This window comes from Ostrea edulis, chromosome 3 (assembly GCF_947568905.1).
Source record: "Ostrea edulis chromosome 3, xbOstEdul1.1, whole genome shotgun sequence".
NCBI classification, from domain to species: domain Eukaryota; kingdom Metazoa; phylum Mollusca; class Bivalvia; order Ostreida; family Ostreidae; genus Ostrea; species Ostrea edulis.
Window position 1 is genome coordinate 36,053,998 of NC_079166.1, and position 21,854 is coordinate 36,075,851.

Genomic DNA, 21,854 nt, shown 5'->3' on the forward strand with positions numbered 1-21,854 from the left:
TTGATTACTAACATTCAAATTACAGAGAATGATATCTTTTTGCCAGTATTCAACAGAATTTTTGTAAACTAAAAAATTATTGTCAATTTTGATAATGGGATGTCCGGTTTCACTTTATATTGCCATGCAGATTATGATTTATGGCAGTTGGAGTTATTGCCCCTTGATAATCACGTGACACTTTGCAATCCCAATTCATGCAAAACATTTTCTCTCTTCCCAAAATACTTCCTCAGTTAATTAGTCGGTTAAAGTATCACAGTTAATTAAAGGCCCAATTTGAGCTTACGTTTATTGTTAAATGCATAGGAGCCAACACTTTTTTTTTTTTTTTTTTTTTTTTTTTTTACAGCAAGTTAGTAAAATAATTAAAATTTCAAGGTGGAAATAAATAACGGTATTCGTGAAATATTCGGAGGAAACTGAGAACTTTGCGGATGTTTCTCCATTTTGATAGATATACCTACTTAAAAGCAAACGTCCCATTTGATGTGCTGCATAATGTCATATGCATACAACATATCAGCCCTCATAAAGTTCAACATTCTATCTTCTTTAATTTGAATGCATATTCATTCGTGGTATTCCTTTGTTACATAAACATACTGAGACGTCACCAGTTGTAGGTGAAGTACCACAAATATAGACCTACGCTTAGCGCTCAGAGTCGTAGCAGTGAGGGTTCTTTATCGTACCAACGCCTGCCGCGACCAGATACCTCTGTTTCAAGGTCATCTCCGAAAGACTAATGATTCTCACTTCTACATGCCGAGCGTTTGGTGAAGGAGCAATCACTACCTATTTTAACGTCTTAGGTATGGCACGAGCGGGGATCGAACCCACCTCCCAGTTACGAAGCTAACACTCTTTCAGAGGTACCGCGGCTGGTTTCCAATGAAGTTTTGGGGAGACGAACGTTCATAACGGTAAAAGGGACATCGATCAGATAAAATCATACAACCGGGTATCAGATGCTTAAAAAGGAAAGATATTTTCGCGATAAAAAAAATCCACAGGAAAACGATTAACTTGGTCATGGTGGAATACGAGTCACCAAACACGCTATTCTAGATTGACGAAGACAGAAATTTTCAGATAAAATATGAAAATCGTAAATTAGATACTAGGCAAATACTGTTTGTATCTGAGTCATTGCATCGTCATCTTGTACAGCGAGGCTACGCCATTTCTTCGTATCCAATGCTTAATATTGTAAACAACCATTTTAAAGTCTTCACTAGGTTAAGAAGTGAGGCGGGCATATGGTCAAATAAATTGAAAACACAAGGATTTTATCACGTGACTTCATATCCCAGTGAAGGTTTTAAAATGGTTTACAACATTGTATGACATCAGTGTTAAAAGAGGGACAACTCGCTAATACAGAACTAAAAACTACGAAGTATTGTGAAAAATGTATTCATTTACGTTAATCCTAGTTACTAATATCAGACTAGGTAACAATAAAATTCGTAATAAAAGAAGGATATACATAAATTATCATTCTGTTGTATTGCAGTACACTTACCATTGTATATAACATGTATGTGTGTAGCACTGGGAAAAAAAACAAACAAGCAAAATGTCTAAATTTAGAATGTAGGGTATTAAAGCAGAGACATGAAAGACAAAGCCAGCAAAAGCACATGATCCACTCACTGCTCAAATACGTTTTAAAAAATTATAAAGTTTATGTGTTTTTTTCTGTTTTAGTGATTTATACAATGTAACAATGTACCTCTCCTTGCTAACTATATAACTAACTAGCACATATTATAGAACAGGGTTTATTTATGTGGGAAGCTCATTTTTGTCAACTTAAACTCCAAAATAAATACATCATTATTTCATTAAAAAAATGTTCTAATGTCACTCCATTAAATCAGCAAATATCTAAATGGCTAAAAATAAATGTGTGCTTTTTTAAAGCACAAAAAATTTCAAACACAAAATTTTTCCGTTTGAGTATTACATGTATTTTCTATCATTAAAAGAGCTCTGATCTAACTATCACCTTTTGTACATAATCATGATGAACCTTGCATTACGCAGTGATTTAACAACAAGAGGAAACAGGGGAAAATAACCTCTGATATATTGACAATAAAAAATATTTCCATGTTTGGACAAAATATTTTCAACACTTGTACCTGTGTTTCACATTTCACTGGAGAAGAAACACAGCTGTACACATTAATCAAACAACAATGTAAACCCCAAATATGTACATTAATCCAAGAAAATAAAAAAAAACAACAACCCCAGAGCCAACAGTCTCGAAACATTTAAAATTGCTTTTGGAATCCTGTAACCATTACTGTAAACCAATTTTGTTCCTGTGGAAGAAATGTTTGTAGGGTTTGCAAGAACATTGTTCTTGTGAATATTTCTCACCATGAACCAGTCCTTTAATCTCTCTTACTATCTCCGTAATGAAAATTAGTTGCCGCAAAACCAGTTTATCTCTGTTAAATAGCAAAAGAAAGCTGTTGCGAATAAGAGCTGGTTTATAGTAACACACTGAAAGAATATATAGTACGTGAAATATACTTTTTAAACATTTCTTTGCACTATCTTTGAACAAAGAACATGAAAGACTCCCACATCGAAATGTAATATCATAAAGCATAAAACTTAAATCTACATTTCTTAAATATTGGAAAAACTATGTACATAATATATTTCTAAATGTGTGAATTTTGAACACAAAATAGGGACTTGAATATTCTAGATAAATCTTGATAAATTTAATATTTGTTAAAATGAAATATTAGTACAATAAAACTGAAAATATTAACATTGAAATAAAATAACGACAACATACTTCACGGAAACTCAACATGCCATTTCGAGATATCATATTTTCGAGACTCTGCTACTGTATAAAGAAAGCTTCGTAATTGTACTTTTGGGACTGGGGTAACATTTGCTTTACATACAGCTACACGCAGTACATAAATCCAAGAAAGATTGTTGATTGATTGCATCTCGCTTAACGTCTCGCTCGAGAATTTTTCACTCATAAGGAGACGTCCAAGAAAGACACTTTTCTCAGCCTATATATCAACACATATTTTGTCAGGTTGAGAAAAGAAAGACACTTTTCTCAACCTATATATCAACACATATTTTGTCAGATAGTTTTCTAGACATTCCAACACTACATGTTAACTACTGCAAAATTCCTTTGACATACACATTCATGTATCTACCAAATGAACTACCTGTGTCAAATATCGAGAAAATAAAATTCTATTGAAATTTTTTTCCATAGCAACAAAGAGCAATAATAAGCAGTAAAAATAACACAATAATAAAAATACCAAGATTTATACAATTATGATAGAACCGTGTCTCAAAATTACATATCATTATTTTTCTTTAGTGATTAAGGACAAAACATCCCCAGAAGCCCTCATCACTAAAATTCTTGAGCATCCTTGCTCTCCAAAAACAACCCTTCCTTATTCCTTTCTTTGGAATTAAAGTGACAAAATGGGAGACATGTTAACAAGTGATTAACATTGAAAAAATAATCCAGCATTGAGGAGTAAGATTCAAAACATTAAACACATAAAGTAACAACTACATGTATGTAAACTAAACAATTCTTCCTGAAAGCACTGCGCCAAGACTGTACCTGTTACATCAAGAAGTTAATTCCAGAAAAATAAGATAAGAAAACAATATACATGTATTACATCATATTCCCGATGCAGCACAATAAATCAGCATTAAAGTTGGGAAAGAGAGAAGAGATTTCTTTTTCTTTTTTACATTAAAGCTGTCCTACATAATTCAAAGTAGCCTAACCTTTCATTGAGAGTAGAAAGTTACAGGATAGTAGATGAAAACATTTCAACGCAAGCAAACACAACATACGCAGTCGTATAAAACACGAAATACGCAGTCTTATAAAGCATGAAATACGCAGTCGTATAATACACGAAATACGCAGTCGTATATCATACGAAATATGCAGTCATATAAAACACGAAATACGCAGTCGTATATCATACGAAATATGCAGTCGTATAAAACACAAAATACGCAGTCGTATATCACACGAAATACACAGTTGTATAAAACACGAAATACGTAGTCGTACAAAACACGAAATATGCAGTCGTATAAAACACGAAATACGCAGTCGTATATCATTAAACACAGCGTACTAGTTGCATAAATATATCATTCTAGAAAATAAAATTGTCCACAAAATAAAGGTGAATCCAAACAGAATACCTCTATAAAAAGTTGATATAACAATCACCCAATTAAATGAACATGAGATTGAAAAGTTTTCTTGACATATGCACATAAAAATCATTAAAGCTAAGCATTGGGCATTAAGTGAATACCATTATTGAAATATTGAGCAAAAGAAATGATGCTGAAATTATAGTTGTATGCAAAAGAGTATATATAACATTATAATGATCATGTTTTTATTACTGCAAAACATGTCATAAGGTCAGTATTACTTCAATATAATAAACACCTCAAACAACAAAATTTCACACAATGACACACATGATGTTTGGAATTTGGGAAAAAGCCAATCTTGATATAATTCTGTGCTTTTAGACACAGCATGCCACTTTATATTTTGTGAAATTTACATGACAGTGAAAATATGAAGGAGGGGGGGGGGGGGGGGTCTGTGAATTTAAAAAAAGAGTGAAAATAAACTGTTACCACCAAACTTTTGTGCATTCTAAAGCTGTGAACTAAAAAGTTCTATACCGCTATGTATTGCGAATCTATGTAAAGTTTCTGTTATGGCATCATTAATCCTTTTTAAGGTCATATGCGACGTTTTTCAATAATATGTAATTTTTCATGATCATTTTTAAAAAAGTATAATTCACTAGCATTTTTTGTCTTATATACGATTTTTCATGACATTTCAAGTACAAAACCCCTGCGCCTTTTTTGTTTCTACCAAAAAAAAAAAAAAAAAAAGCTTGGAAATATTACCAGGTGTTGCAAGTAAAAATGTAAAGTCAACTCTTATGTATTACAGAAGGTTATATATATGAACATTACTAAGTTATTGCAGCAAAGAAGGGGAGAAAAAAATCTTTGGATTAATCAGAGATTGAACCTGGGACTCTTGCATTACTAGTTAAATGATCTAACCACTGAGATGATCAGGCTGCTATACAAACTATAGTAATATTACTACAATACAAAACTAAAACGTATATCAGAAATCATACAACAACAATTCATATCGAGAAGACAAGAGAAAAAGATTTAGAAAAAAAATGGCAAAAATGTCACATATGACCTTTATAAGGTTTATAAATGGTATTACAATTACAATACATGTCATAACCTTTTCCACTTGTTACTGAAACTAAATGTAATTGGTTGTTAGTGAAACTAAATGTAATTGGTAACAAGATAAAACGACTATCTTGTAGAATTGTGATTCACAAATTATATCAAGTCATTTTTCCTTCAAAGTATTGGTTAAGCCTTAGTGCCCCAAAAACTGCAAAATCCCCCCCGAAAATGGTGAAACTGTGGCAAATAAAAAATAAAATAGTTATTGTAACAAATGGAAGATTAAGTACAACTCTAAAGGTTTCTTAAATGTTCATTTGCACACAATGCGAGTTTGCTTTATAAAAATAACAGATGTTTAGAAAATGCTTCTGAAATCACTTTTTTAAAAAGCTATATTTGAAAATAACATGGGAACATGCTTTAGTTATATTTCATCACAACATAGATTTGAATACTGCTATAAAATACAATACACTCTGTGGATCCTCATACCTAGCTATAGATCAATGTTATATATATAGGGTATGTACACTCACTGGGACAATGAAAAATATCAATAATCCATGTGCTGACTTTCATAATTTCTCTCAACATGTAAATTATCTACACATGCCAAAAATTCACAGATGAGGCGACAAACATCCATTCCACTTACCTTTTAACAAAAGTATATATGTGTAAAAAATAAAACTGATCAATATTGCAACACTGAGAGAATTCTTACATCTCAAAGAAAAAAAGTTTTGTGATACTATGCAGGTATTTGCATCATTACAGTTCACAAATTTCTATATATAGAACTTTCCTCTTTGACTAGGTGGAGTTTCCCTTTCGTCGTCTACGGGTGGACGTGCTGAAGCGATGGCCTCCGTTCCTTGTCGAGACTGGATGTTGCCCCTGACGACAGTCCTGTTTTGGTCCATGTTAGATGATCCCTCTTCCCTGATTGGGTCCAGGTTGGAAGAGCTACTCTTGGTGATGTTCATGGAGGGACGGTTCGGGGAGGGCGAATTGTCTCTGAAACTGTTGTAGTCTTCAGACGGATGGTACAGCTGTCTGTATTGGTGGTCATCCACACCCCCAAACAGGGAATTCTGACAATTCATAAAGAACAGATTACCGTATATACTCGCCTATAAGTCGGTCCGCCTATAAGTCGGTTGTATTTTTTAAGGTTGTTTTGCAGGAATTTGCCATTGACCCGCTTATAAGTTGGTACAAATTTTTGTCAGAATCGGTTGACAATTTCAAGTCAATGCTCTAGTGTTTTACCTATGTTTCAAAAAATATTTTGAGAAATTAATAATTATGAGGTGCTCAATATCCAAGCCATATCTGTTTAGGGTTTAAACGCGACCCTTGATCTATTATGGACGATGATCCCTTGTTTACCTAAGCAATTATGGTCTCCTAATTCCAGTACCTGACACCGTGTTTACTTAGTGGCACACGCCTCACGAAAACTGTTATTGTGGGATTCTGGTATAATTCATTGTATCAACAATAGAGTTTTAAAGAGTCAAGAATGATGATCTAAATTATCTGTTCACAATATTCAATCTTTTATGGAATATATTTCAGCTGGTATACATATGAATATTTTAATATCAAATCGGGTTCGTAATTCAATTTTAACAAAAAACTACAGATTAGTTGAATTGAAAGTATTAGTTACCGGTATGTAAATAATTTTTAACTAGATAAAAATATGTAAATACTTGTACTTTATACATAATTTTAAAATACATAAACAATACAACATGTCTAGATATTTGTGAGCAATAATCATTTGTGTGGTAGTCCATGATAATCGTCGGAGTTGTTTAAAAAACACTACATTACGCCGCCCAGAAAAATACCAATCTTCTTAGGACGCGCCTATAAGTCGGACATAGAGTTTTGGATAAAAAATTGACTCCCAAAAATCCGACTTATAGGCGAGTATATACGGTAAAGATAATTGTATTTATTTAAATGTAAAGCATCAGGGCTATATGGGAGGTGTATTTCTACCTTCTCCTGAATGAAGAGTGGGCCATGACATGAAATATTTGAAATACAGCATAACTTACAGTGCCATAATGTTCAGAATATTCACGATGTAACTCGAAGTGGAAGTTTATCAAAAGAAAATTGGAGTTTCCCCGAGATATAAATAACAGGTCAAATAATGTAAACGTTCAGTTTTGTGTTCTCTCAATAGCATCTTTGGATCTGACATGTTTGCTCATATTTCTGCTGTAGTACTTAGTATGAGAAAAATGGTACGTAAAACCTGCACTAAATCCCCTAATCCATTAAAAACATTATTGATCTAGAGTACCTTGAATGGAAACAAGGAAGAGGACACCTCATCATAAAACCAACTCAAATACTGTAAACCACCTTTTGTTTGTGACTACTTTATATCACGCTTTACCAGAGATGAACTGGTTCACAGTAACCAACTTCTGCAAATTAAATTATCTTAAACAAATACAAGAGACATTTATGGACTGGTTCGCAGCGAGAAATATTCGCGTTGATTTGGTTCTTGCTATTCTGGCAAAAATTTTCGCGTGTAAAAAAAATTTGGTTTACAGTACTCGCATTCACCACAACTTGGTATCAAACTGCTAGTTAACACTTACCGCGTCCTCGCTGAGGGCTGGAACCAAATCCTCGGGCTCAGTCACAACTGGAGTGGCTTGAAACACAAATAACATGACCCAGATTGGCAGCAAAAGCTTCAGGACCTAAACAACATCATTACATTTAAATAGGCAAATCAGAAACATGTTTATCAATCTCTCAATCAACAAATATAAAGAATAAATCTTTTTAAAGTCAGGATCAATTGTTGTGAAAAGACACATTTAATGTTAACCCCCAAACAGATCCTGATAGCTTCATTGCAAGTAAAGACTAAGCTTTCTATATATCTTTTGAATATTGACCTTATTTAAAACTATTGAAATAAAAAGTATGGTTTTATAATCATCTTCTTACCATAAAGACCAGAAATATTGAGGAAAAGAGCTCTTCTCTCCCACCCTAAAAGTAGAAATACACTACATCATGTCCACGCCATACAATGTACATCTCTACAAACACTCTTATATTGACTGTTCACATCACACATCTCTATATATACTCTTATATTGACTGTTCACATCACACATCTCTACAAACACTCTTATATTGACTGTTCACATCACACATCTCTACAAACACTCTTATATTGACTGTTCACATCACACATCTCTACAAACACTCTTATATTGACTGTTCACATCACACATCTCTACAAACACTCTTATATTGACTGTTCACATCACACATCTCTACAAACACTCTTATATTGACTGTTCACATCACACATCTCTATAAACTCTCATTCATCTTTGTTATCTTTCAATAAGATATTCTTCAGCCATTTGGACATGCTTATAAATCTATGCATCTATATTGTATTTTCAACTTTGATTTTTTTCGTATTGTAGGATGAAGTGAATGATGATGTAAACACGGCATCATCCTTAATGATATCCAGAACATTAAGTAGCTGTAGTTGTACTCACAAATATGTATCCACAACCATTGGATTCATCTCCAACTGAACAACAAAATATTTTTTAAATAGTTTGAATAACGAAATTGAAATCTAATTTCACAAACTTGTAAGGTACTTAGAAATCTACTTACGTATCTGGAGTGTCAGATCATAAATGAATCCGATGAAAGCTGATATTTCAAAAACGATGATAATACTGAAAAAAAAAAATCAACAATCAAAATATAGAAAACAACCAGACACATCAGAAACATCCCTGCAAAAAACACGAGACCCATGGGCCACATCGATCACCTGAGCAGCAGTTCCCAATATTTATCCTTCATTTTTATCCTTTTCCTAGTCAGAGGAGCCATTCTTGAACAATTTGTTGCAACAAAATGATTGTTGCTAGTTTCATTCTTTAGGACCATTTGTTTAAAAAACATATTTTCATGTTTTGTTTTCATATAATCTACCAATAGATCCATTTAAAGATCACCAGGTTACAGAGAGCAACGCTCTCATTAAAATTAGATCTTTCTATTAAAAATAAGATGTGTTTGTGTAACACTGATGTCCCCATTTGGCAGCAAAGAAATTATGGCACTCGAAGAAATTATATATATATGTGAAATATGAAAGCCCTATCACCACCCATTCAAATGTTATGGGCAAGGTTAAAGTTTCTCAAAAGTAGGTAAAATTCCAAGGGGAAGGTCACATGGTAAAAAATGTTTATATGAATGAAAAGTCTTGTCACAAGGAATACACATGTGAAATATGAAAGCCCAATCACTATCCATTCAAAAGTTCTGGCCAAGGTTTAAGTTTTTGATGACAAACAGACTAACTTGAATCTCCAATAGCCGTGTTTCGAGTTCCTCCGGAACACCCGGGATTTTTCGTATTTAGCCACGCCGGTCACGTGATATGAGCAAAATGTTCCACAGGGGTACTTCCGGTTAATTTTGTTTACACTGGTAACAAAATTGTTTTTGACAAAATATAGATTTTGCGGCACAAACTGTCGCAAATCAGATAAAGGATAGCAAGGGATATATATTTACTTGGGAAGATGTCAAAGTTTACCTTTTCCCAAACCCGGGAAAAGCGTTCACGCAGAGGAAACGATGGCGTCATTTGTGTAGAAAACCACGAGCAGCCGAAATTGTGTGCGATTATTACATTCCGTGAAAGCTGAACCAAAAAAGAAACATCATTGTTCTAACCAGTTTCCTTATATTAACTTTTAGGAAAACCAAGAGGTTTGTACTGACTCTTAAAAATATAATATTGACTGTGCAAAATCTTGTCAATCTTAAGAATAGGTATACTTGTACCCTCATCCACATCTGAGCAGTGTATGTATTTTACAACGGTGTTCATGTGACATTAAATAGAGAATTTCAATTATGAACTTATGGTTCAGGCTCATAAAAATTACGAAGCAATTTCACAAGGGAGTGAGAGGGGGGGGGGGGGTATATATATCTGCCAATTAAATAAAATATGAGAACACCAGATAATATATCCCTACGGATCTATACTAGAATTTGCATGATCATTTATTCAAGCTCCATACCGATGGTTCATTCACTGCAAAATTTTGAATTATATCAAAGAACATTGATCTTTTCTCCAACTTTTAATACCAATCAAGCACAGGCAATATGCATCGCTTGGGGTCGAATTTACTATTAAAGAGTACTCTTTAATAGTAAATTCGAACACAAGTGATGCATATTGCCTGTGCAATCAAGGTACTTTGCATGTACATGTACATCAGATATGTACATTTCCACTCAAACCACTTATATACAAGAATGGAACCAGCTGAACATGAGCCAGGTTATATATTATGTATTTGCTCTCCTACCCCTTTGATTCAGTACTGTGTAAGGAAATATACTATTGAGTATATATATATTTTAAAAAGAATAACAAAGAACAACAATTTTCATTCATATTTCATTCAACATATATATACACAGGTCTGCATATAATGACTGCTAGTTATTGGCTGGTATGCAGTGAAAGGGAGCTAAAAAGGAGTAAAAAGTTCATATCAGCCAGGTGAGAATTAATTTCTTCTTTTTTGTGTGTTATACATATGTAATTCTTTTCTCTTGCTGCTTCAAATCTTGTGTATTTGAAAATTTTCAGTCTAATATTTTGGCAATGTTATAGGTAGCGTGGCTTAAATAAACCAGTGTTAAGGAATATCCAGTAATGGCATGACATCATGAGAGTTTGGCATACCAACATTCAGATGATTAATGATGAAACTGAAGACCTCAAGTGAAAGGCATGGAAAATGATCCTGTTCCCATATACCTGAAAAAGAGGAGGGATGCCACAATATTGATAATAGACTTTTGTCAATTTGAGAAGCAAAGATGTAAAAAAAAAAAAAAAAAAAAAATAATAATGCTGAAATTATAATTCATGTATTTGTTAAAAATACTGTTCACTGTACATACATGTATATTTTTTTTTAACTTATTTGGAAATACATGAAGTAATTCATATCAAAACTGTGAATGTATGAGTTTTCATGATTTTTATCAATAAAGCTTACCATATTTATTGTACATATATCTGATTTCCCCTATACATTGTAGTCATATGAGAGCTTGCTTGCATTCAGAGATCTGACATCATGTATAAAGCCGAGTTAAACAACTTCAAAATCTACCCAACATGTTTTAAATGAACACAAAAGATTCTTCCTAATTTCTTTTTTTTTTCAATTTTGTTCATAAATATATATTTAAGTCAATTCACCTTTTTCAAACTTTTGATGCATATGATGGATTTCCTCTGCATTGCTATATCTATCAGGCCCAGCACAATCTCTATATTTAGCTATATAGTTTTATAAAGCTATTTCAAACAGCTTCATTAAGCTAGTTTCGATTAAATTTCTTAAGTGCAATGACACATAACAATATACATGTACTTTGAACTAACCACAACACTATTCTAGGTATAGATCATATGTCATTTTAAGAATTTTCATGAAAAGAGAATTTCTTTTGTATTGATAACTGTCCACTACTTTGTGTGTGTCGAAGCTTTGATAAGTTTATGATGACTTTACAATGTGGAATCTGTAACAACTTAATAATCCTAAACATTTGACAATTTTGAATCAAAATTCTTCCTAAGGTACATAGTTTAAGAAGCTTTTTTTGTTTACAGTGTGTTGTTTCAATTACAAGGATGAAATATTTTCACTTAGAAATTTAATTTTTATGCTTTAAAAATATATTTGATAGAAGATTTGAAATAGTTATATCAAGCAATTTCAATTAGCTTTAAAAAGCTATATAGCTTGATTAGCATATTTATATAGCTAAGTATACTAGAGATTGTGCTGGACCAGTCTATGAGCACATAATTGAAATTATGTTGCTGAAAGGAATAATATTACCTTAATCATGATCAGATATATATTTTGTTCAGTGATATAAATATGAGCAGTAATCACAAATACCTACTGGATTGTGAAAAGTAAATAAAATGACTACAACAATAAATAGTCATGCTAAAAATTCTTCCAATTACATGAGTATATCATTAAAAGTCAAACTCCAAAGATTTAATTTGTAACACAAGTATTAGTTGATAAATAATTATTTTCAAATTAGACAGCATATTGACTATACCCAAGTAGATAATTTTATCCTTACCCACATATGGCTATATCATTGCACTAAGAAACCCAGTCTAATTCAATCTAAACTAGCTTTAAATAATAAAGCCATTTCAAATACCTATAATATTATAGCTAATCTATTACTTTTCACTGTGTATTGTCATTATCTAAATTTTATATCAATAATTATCAGGTCCAGTCCAAAGACTATTTCTACCTATGTAGCTACTTATAGCTACCTAGGTATTTAAACCTACTCCAGGTAGCTATTTTTACCTACGTTTTCCTTTACTTGCATTTCGTGGCCAAACGCAGGAACGGCGCAACATGGTGTGTACCAAATTTCTTGATTCACTTATACTGACACTAAATGAATACCACAAAAATATTGGACAAAAAATGATTACTTTCAAATTTGCATCAATAACTGCACCCACTTCCATTCTCTAGGAACTTAGGATCAAAGATACATGATAAGAAGTCTAGAATGTTTTACAAATCTTTATTAATTTTAAAGTTAACATTCATGCACTCTTACATTAAAAGTTTTTGAGTCGATTTTTCATGCAATTTCTTCTACATTTTCCACCCTCGTAAAGTATTTGAATTTACACTCCGAATTTTGTCATGCACATGCACAACATGATACATAAAACGACTGACCTGTTTAAAAGATTTGCCTTAATTATTATTTATTTAAATCTTTAAAAACATGTAAAAGTAGCTACTTTAAGTAGCTTTAAATACCTAGGTAGCTATTAATAGCTACGTAGATAGAAATAGTCTTTGGAATGGACCTGGTTATATATGTTACATGTTTATGCCCATTTTCGCCCTGATTTGGTAACGTAAATTCTATTTCACATAGGCCCTAGACTGTACTGGACCTAATGCCTGCTTTATGAAGCAGTGCACATTGTGTTTTGTTTAATCATATATATAGTAAATATATATATACATGTATATAAAATGTCGTCATAATTTTCATTTTACCTGTTTGACAGGTTTCAGTGAGATTAATACGTTCTTTTCCTTTACCCCTCCGGTTACTAGACAGCTGGGCCTTGTGTGAGTTACACGACATGTATCGTCTTCTTCTGTTCTTGACGAAGTCTTTCGTTGTATTTTGTAGATCAATAGTAGCTTATCAAACGCTCATAAACAAATATGTACCGCATACACCCCAAACTATTAAATGTGTATTTCAATTTCATGATGATCGACAAAATTAAGCCTAGGCCTAATACACGAAGTGTCGACTGTTGGTAAACAACGATAAACCGGAAGTAACCCTGTGGAACATTTTTGACGCGGCGTGACTAAACACAGAATAAACACTGTGTTCCGGAGTAACTCGAAACACGGCTATTATGGGGGCATAAAAATTATGCAATATGTGTTCATTGTGACTCCTTCCTGGACAATAGAGGCTACACTTTGAAGAAACTTTAAACAACATCCTATTTATTAAGTATGTTTCCTTATTCATATCTATTTCTAATAAAAAATTAATATATTTCCTCTTTCTAAAAACAAAATATTAATATTTCTTTGTAATACTTGGGACTCCCAGTGTGCTCCTTTCCTAGACTCTGGAGATAATGACGTGAACTCGATTCTAAACAAATATAAGAAAGCTAAAAATACAAGCTGTACCTGACAGTATTTTTCAAATACATATCCAATTATGCATCAATTAACACCAATGTAATCCCCAAGATCTGAAGAGAAATGCAGCATAAATAAACACCCTCACAGGAATATTTTGAAAGATCATACCTACAATAAACCGCCATTGTGTTGTACACACGTATATGGGAACAATGACTGATCAGTTTACTGAGACTGAAGTCACATACAAAGATGGAAACTGATGTGAGTAACTACTCGTTTCGTTTGTTTTAAAATATTACATCATGTCATGAGTGACAGTAAGAAAGTGAGTAAATAATGCAAAATGCCACTCAAACGGAATTTATATAGTGAATTTGCTACAAGATTGGCATGTTAAATTGTTTATATATCTGACACGTGTGCAGTGCGTCTTTTTTGCATTTTTCTGAACTGATGACCTCCAAGGTCAATGCACATCGAAGGAATTACTGACAGGATGGCAATGATTCGTGAATAGACATTTTCTGCTGATTTGACATATTTATTGCCAATTCCTGATGATTTTGTCTTCCTATATTTTTTTTTAGACTTATAGATGTCACTCATGGTCATAGCATTGAGGGTTCTTTATCGTGCCAACGCCAGCTGTGACACACAATCTCAATTTTTAATGTGTCATCTGAAAGCCTCACAACTCTCACATCTAAATGCTGAGCGTCTTTAAAAGGAGTAGTCACTAACTACGTAGTGACTTAGGTTTGACCTGGTCAAGGAACGAATGGGACTAGAACCCACAACCTCTTGGTCATGAACCACTAAGTCACCACATTAGAGAAATTGTGTACATTATCATATTGCATCTAAGAAAATAATGCAAGAATGATATTCTATCTTTCATATTTGGAATTCTCATATTCTGTTTAAGGTCAGAATAAAAGCTGCTGTATATCCAGTGTTTCTATGGGCCTGTTAATTCTAATTCCCATATTCATATTTATTATGAATTTTCCTTATATTGTTTTTAAAATGATTTCCTTCATTTTCAATGGTGATGTAGCGATGAAGAATATGGTGTAAATTATGAATCAATTTGATGTGTGCACTCCAACTTACCACCAGAGGTCTCTCTTTTGTGACCACCTGACAGAATCGAGAGTGCTGATCTCGTTCAGACGACGAGTGATATAGAAGCCAGCCACCATGAAGAGCTGGACGGTGGCAAACTCGGCTCCTGAGAGCTCCAACCAGTAGGGCTCTGAAATTTTATCCCAACACATTATTTATTCTACACATGCAACAAGAAAATATCGTGGTAAAATTGACTAACACCCTTCAGAAATAGATTTATTAAAAACAAATTGACCAAAATCAACAACTCTGGCAGTCATATACCGAGGGTTTTTTTCTTCTTCACTTACTTGCAGTTTTAAGATTTAAAGCATGATGTTGGTTGTATTTCGTCAAAATTCCTAGAAACTGAATGGCATGCTGAATGGACAACATGAACCTAATTTCAATTTGTAAACTTTCTCACCACCTTGTAAACTGTAACACTCACGTAAACATTCGGTGATGGGAGGTTCTACATTGACAATTCCCAGGGTGGCTATAACAGTGAAGTACACACACACCAGAGTCAAAAACGGAATCAAGAACCTGAAACATCAAAGGATACTTAATTAAGAGTTAATACAGTGAGACAAAAAACAGCCATAACTTTTTCCAAAATCTTAAATGCTTTGTGAACAGTTGTTTTTACAGTTTGTGGGCTTATGCATGTTGCTTAAACTTGCTTCATGTAGAAATTGATAACTTGAGAAATGTACATTTTTTGCACAGTCCGATTAAGATGAGAACTTCAATGTCACTCCCCCCTTTTTTCTATGTCCGCTCAATGAAAAGGAAGGAATGAGATTGAAAGTCTGGTTTTAATCAGACTGATTTTTTTGCACAAATTGCTTAATCATGTATTCATGCATATGTACAGGCAATTATAGAACAGGATTTGAACTAGCTTCAGTTTTAGGAAACTGACTATGATACATCTTTTCCAATAATTTATGAATTTCCTTGAAAGAGGAAGCCTGTACCTACCATTTAGTGAGTCTCTCCCGTCTCAAAGCTCTAGTGGCCAGCGTCCAGTAAAAGTGACACATGACCAGGAACTGGATGAGCTTCAGGTATTGTAGAACAAAGTCCATCTGGGCATACTGGACCAACACCCAATGTACACCTCTAAATATACAACCCAATCTTTTATAAAACATTGTTTCATAAAACTGCCCATCAATCACATCAAACACTCACAAATCTCCATATATTAATCCTTGTTAATAGCCATTCAAGTACAACTTATTTTTCACTGATCAGTAGAGAAGTGTGAACTTGCAAGTTATTTTCACTCTGTTTTGCTACAGGGACATCAAGAAAATGCATTTGTGATAACAATAGATGTATGGAGTTTAATGGAGATTTCTATATCTAGAAGCTGAGAACAACAGACAGTTTGGGGATGTTAATACAATTTACTTAAACATAGCTGCTTAGACTTAGCCCTGACTTACGCAATGGTGCACTCCAGTGAGGCCGTGTAGAAGATAACGTACTGGTGCCACGCCGGGTGGTGCATCAAGTGGAGTCGAACCACCTTCAGGATACACACCAGCCCCGTTACAACAGCCAGGAAAGTCAAAATGGAGCTCCTTCAAGAGAAACAAAAATAAAGACTTAAAAAAGTTTGATGTCCCAATTCATGGTGAGATTTTTCACCATTGACGAGATCCGTAATTTCTTGTATCTGAGCAGAGACTAACATTATAGAAGTTTCTAATAACAAAGCATTAAAAGAAGCGTGTGTCACTTGCATCCATCATGTGTACTTATTTTAGTGCATTTAAAATACCATGCTATCAAAATTTATGAACTATTTTGTGTAATCATAATTAAGGGTTTCTATGTATGATCATGGATAAAAAATAAAAGATTTTGTAATTTAATACAATCTTCAATCAGTGCTTTATCTCATCACCAAAGGTGCAATAATACGAATCCACTAAAACAAGTAAACATGAAGCCTATCAACTGACAAACACAATGACCTCTAACCTTAATAACAAAGTCCTGTCTCATAAAGTTACAATGTTTCAAGGTGTGACAGACAGACAGACAGACAACAGAGTAATTATCAAGTGTTGCTAGGGTTTGTAGGCACTACAAGAACATACCTACATAGGAGAATTGTCAAACAGTACAAGCAAAACCACAACTTAATGAACTCACAGGCATTCACATCGAAACCTAAGCGATAAAAATCATGCCTGTAAGTGAACTAAGTTAGAAGATCATAGCATCTACTTTGTAACTAGTACCCTAAATCATCTTATTTTAATACTATCAACATTTACTCTTTTGTTTTACTTTGATGAATGTATGCGCAACTTCCTGATTTAATTGTTAATAGACTTAATACCTATAGAAAAATGCTTTTATCCAAAATCACATAAGAATGGAAATGTGAATATGTGTTTTAAAAAGAGTTTATATGTACATATGTACATTAAAATTTTTCCCATTTTTGTGAGGACCCAAATTAAGTCTTCGTTATGTATACTAGCCTCTGACTACAGCATTTTGTTAATCATGTTTACACACACAACTAATCCCGATACATACACCCATGAGATTAAACATGCTTAAAAGGTGTATACATGTGTAAGCATAAAAGCATGTTTTCTTTGAAATTCACACCCAGTAATGCTGTTACAGATTGCATCCATAAATCTGTTCTCTCAGCAATGAATTCTGCATTATATCCAATCTAATTAAAATTAGATCCTATGATCCGCTCATCTACTATCGCTATGCATAGGCTATGTGTAGTGTTAGTAGATGAGTGGATCATAGGACCTAATTTTAAGTAGATTGCATTATACCCACTGAATACTGCAGATCAGCATGCAATTTATACGGTAGTGGGCGGGCTTGATATAAACACAGAGAGTGGACTGTGAACTGATACTTACCTACAACACAGTTCATATACAGATCACATTAAGCATGTTTTTTCACCTTAAAAAGTCACCAATTATCAGTGCTGTTTTGCATGATTTAGAATGAAACTGAAATACCCCTTTTTGGTCTGATAATATTGTCTCATTGGTCACCCAGGGTGCACTCCCCACTTTGTCATGTCAGAATCCTACCCTTAACAGTGTCGCAAATCGTACTTCCCACCTTGTCATTTTAGAATCCTTCCATAAACAGTGTCGCAAATCGTGTGACAAAAGGTTGTTACAACTTGTTTGTTTACCCTGGTACATGTCTGAATGACACAGAACATGAAGATCAAAGATTCAAGCTTTCCTCGTATAATACTGGTATTGAGGGACCTGTTATTTTGGAAAGCATGTTCCTAAAAACTACATGTTTACAATTCAATATGCCTTGTAACAGGAACTTTGAAGACTGACATTATATGATGAGCAGCAATAAAACCTACAAAAAGGTGCACATACAAACAGGTACACTTCAATTTTCTTCATGCTGTGAAATGGTCATCTTCGCTAGCCAAGGATTTACAATCCGCTCCACTTCTCTACAACCCTTGGCTGTGTTAGCACGGTTTTCGTGTTAACAATTTCCTGCATATGATTGGATGCAGGCCAAGTCCCTTGCATCTAATCAGATAGCATGTAATGTTACACCATGATATGAAAATTGAGCTAATGCAGCCAAGGGCTGCAGAGAAGCGGAGCGGATTGTAAACCCTTGGCTAATGAAGATATGAAATGGTCAGCATGTAAACAAATCCTTTTTCCACCATGTGATTCACTGGTTGAAAAATCTCTCTCTTTATATACTAAATTAACTCACCTTATGCAAGCTACTGTGTTGAAATTGATAAAACAGCCAGCCATGATGATGTCTTTACTCGGAGTAGTGTTGTTTGACATCGATGAGTTTCCTACAGACCCCATCATGCTGATCAATTCTAACTATGTGGAAAATTGTCAGTGTAGAAAGAAAATGTCTAGAAATCATTCACCCCTTCCTTGTTATCATAATCCTTGTTCAGGATTAAGATAACATACTGTGCACACACTTTTTAAGTACACTTCAAGATATATACATTTCATTTAAAGTTTGCAATTATTTTTGAAATAATATCAAAGGCTGAAGTTATTTCCAATAAATGACACAATAATTGTATAAATGTACCAGGTCATTGACAATGAAAAATAGACAGATTTAATTTCATCTAAACACCTGGGATTGGAAACTACTGTTTATACAATCACGATGTCCAAACAAGACACCTCAGTTTCATTATCATTCCCTTCACTGTAAAAGAAGTTATTTACCCTGGGGGTTAATTACATGTTATTATGAGTGTGAAGGGGGGGGGGGGGGGGTGTGGGGATATGTGATAACTGAAAATAATATATTATACATCATATCAAGTATCAATAACTATACACATGGGGGAAATTTACGTGTTTATTACGTGACAGCGTAATTAGTGTACCCCCCCCCCCCCCCTCCTACATATAATTGGGAAGTGGAGTAAACAAGTGATTTTATGCATTAAATTACAATCACTGCCAAGATGTTATTTTCATCTACAATCAACTTGGAGATGGCCTGGATAGTAATTTAATTGCAACCTCTATAAATTACATTTATTTTTCTATTTAATGTGTAGTCCAAGAGTTTTAAGATAATAAAAGCAAATATATAACTTTACAAAATTTCCATTTTAAAAATCTTTAAAAAAATTCACAAATTCAATCGATTCCAACTCCTAAAAAAAAAAGATAAATTAAAAAACAACAGAAGGTGAGTTCTAAGACAAAATGATAACAAAAGTCTACACTGATTCAGGCCATAGTACTACAAGAAATATGAGGTTCCTAACAGGGCATCTTCCCAAGTCAAGATTTTCTGACCCGCTCTGCTCCATGTGCAGTGGAATAGATCAGAAAACCTTGATTGAGGAAGATGCAAACTTGGGTGAGATTCAGCTTGGCGCTGGTGTTTCCAAGCCTCAGTTCATGTATCAGACTAGAAAAATTTTGCCCGGGGGTCGTGGGGTGGTTGCTGCCATAACTCATGCTGTGATGTTTCCATTTTTTGCACAGAGATCTCCCTTGACTCTTGCTTGCAGCTGAATCATGCAATTAATTCTCAAGCTCCATAAAGTCTTTGGAAAATGTTCTGCAACAGCTGTGTAAAGCACTGTAGCCGAGACATGAAGAATCGTAACCTTCCGGTAGTATACATTCAATGGACATATGACCTTGTTTTTATTATCTAAACGGTATGGGGGTATGCAAATAATAATTTTAAAAAAAATATGAATTACCTGGCCTGGAAATTTTTTTTAGCTGGTAAATTTATGTAAACATCCGGTCATGTAATAGCGTTACTCCTTTTTGATTGTAAGCGTCTTCCAAATGAAAATAATGAATGTTTCAACTTTCGTTTCACAAATTACATTATCTAAAATATGGCTGTTCATTAAGAGACAAATTTACTTCGTCATTGAGACATGAAAACCTAACGATAGACAAGATCCCTGAACGAAAACCAAAATATTGTGGTTGCACTCAATGTCATTTTCCGGAAGTAAAAGTAAAGTTATGCCTCTTTGTGGGCTTGCCGAAAGGTAGCGCTGCGTGCATAAACTGTTCAGGAGCGGATCTAGATAATATAGGAGGAGAGAAACTGACGTAGCCACGTGAAGAAAATTTGAGGAACATATCAGCCTTACGAATAAAACAAACAAACAAATAAATAAATAAAAAAATAAATAAATAAATCTCTGACAAGTAAGGACAGGGTAGGAAGAGGCAATAGTCTTAACAGAATAGAATATTTATTCAACATGCAGTTTGGGCCCACAGAGGAGAATAAGAATGCACATTAACAAAGACCCAAATCCCAGAAGCATATGTCAAAGGAAAACAAATACAATTACACTGCATGATGAACAGAAAGTTAGCCATCAAATATATCAATGCATAAAAAAAACACCCCAAAACAAATCATGATCCATCTTGAAAGCTCGTCTCTAGAAAATGGTACTAGCGTTTATAACTAAACATAGGCCTACCCGTCATTTACCCTTTTAGACACAAATGCGGCATTTTTCGAAGAATTTACTACATATATAATTTTCTTCATAAATTTTGATTTTGGGCATAGTTCTAAGAGGGATTTCACAATTTCACAAATTCTTATGAGTGTGTCCTCCCACTTCTGAAGGGGGGGGGGGGGGGGTGGGGTGGGGGGGGGGGGGGGGCGCTGTCTTTTTAGTCACGTCCTTGAATGAAAGTTTTACTTTAGTTAATTGATTATGCATATTCTAATTTGTAATTACCTAGCTACAATTGAATAGTGAAGCCGGCTTAATTCCTTAACAATGTGTGACCGGTAAACCGGGGGTGCAATCTGATTACAAATATTTCAGATTGCATGAAGGGATGCATTGTCCTTACAAGCACCTGATCCCACTTCTGGTATGTCCTGGGTCCGTGTTTGCCATACTTTTAATTTTGTAATCTTTATAGGATTGATGGGATTTATCACTGTTTGTTATCTTAACTTTTTCATCTGTATTTAGTAAACCAAATTTGACCATATAGTAATTTCATTAGAGAAACAATGATCCGAAAGTCAAGTTACCGCCAAGTTACAAATGTGGCAGTAGAAACAGGCAGTACGAATTTTCGTTGATTTGAGTGTGATTAATTG

General features: G+C 33.9%; 1 protein-coding gene and 1 long non-coding RNA gene across 3 annotated transcripts; one reads left to right on the forward strand and one right to left on the reverse strand.

Moving 5' to 3' along the window:
• Window positions 1–1,403: 1,403 nt before the first annotated feature.
• On the reverse strand, window positions 1,404–21,186 carry LOC125676986 (uncharacterized). 2 transcript variants are annotated; one of them, XM_048914891.2, is made up of 11 exons: window positions 20,464–21,186; window positions 18,975–19,096; window positions 16,667–16,804; window positions 16,197–16,337; window positions 15,661–15,758; window positions 15,216–15,357; window positions 8,980–9,044; window positions 8,856–8,890; window positions 8,284–8,328; window positions 7,926–8,030; window positions 1,404–6,389 (listed from the first exon to the last, which is right to left on the reverse strand). In XM_048914891.2, exons 2-11 carry the CDS (start codon window positions 19,079–19,081, stop codon window positions 6,084–6,086), a joined length of 1,182 nt encoding a protein of 393 aa, XP_048770848.2. In that variant the 5' UTR covers window positions 19,082–19,096; window positions 20,464–21,186; the 3' UTR covers window positions 1,404–6,083. The 2 variants fall into 2 exon arrangements, with proteins under 2 accessions (XP_048770848.2, XP_048770847.2); XM_048914890.2 differs by having other exon boundaries at window positions 18,975–19,108; window positions 20,464–21,185.
• Window positions 10,814–11,225, forward strand: LOC130053400 (uncharacterized). The gene is made up of 2 exons (XR_008801975.1): window positions 10,814–10,903; window positions 11,018–11,225. It is a non-coding gene; the product is annotated as an uncharacterized LOC130053400 (long non-coding RNA).
• Window positions 21,187–21,854: the final 668 nt, after the last annotated feature.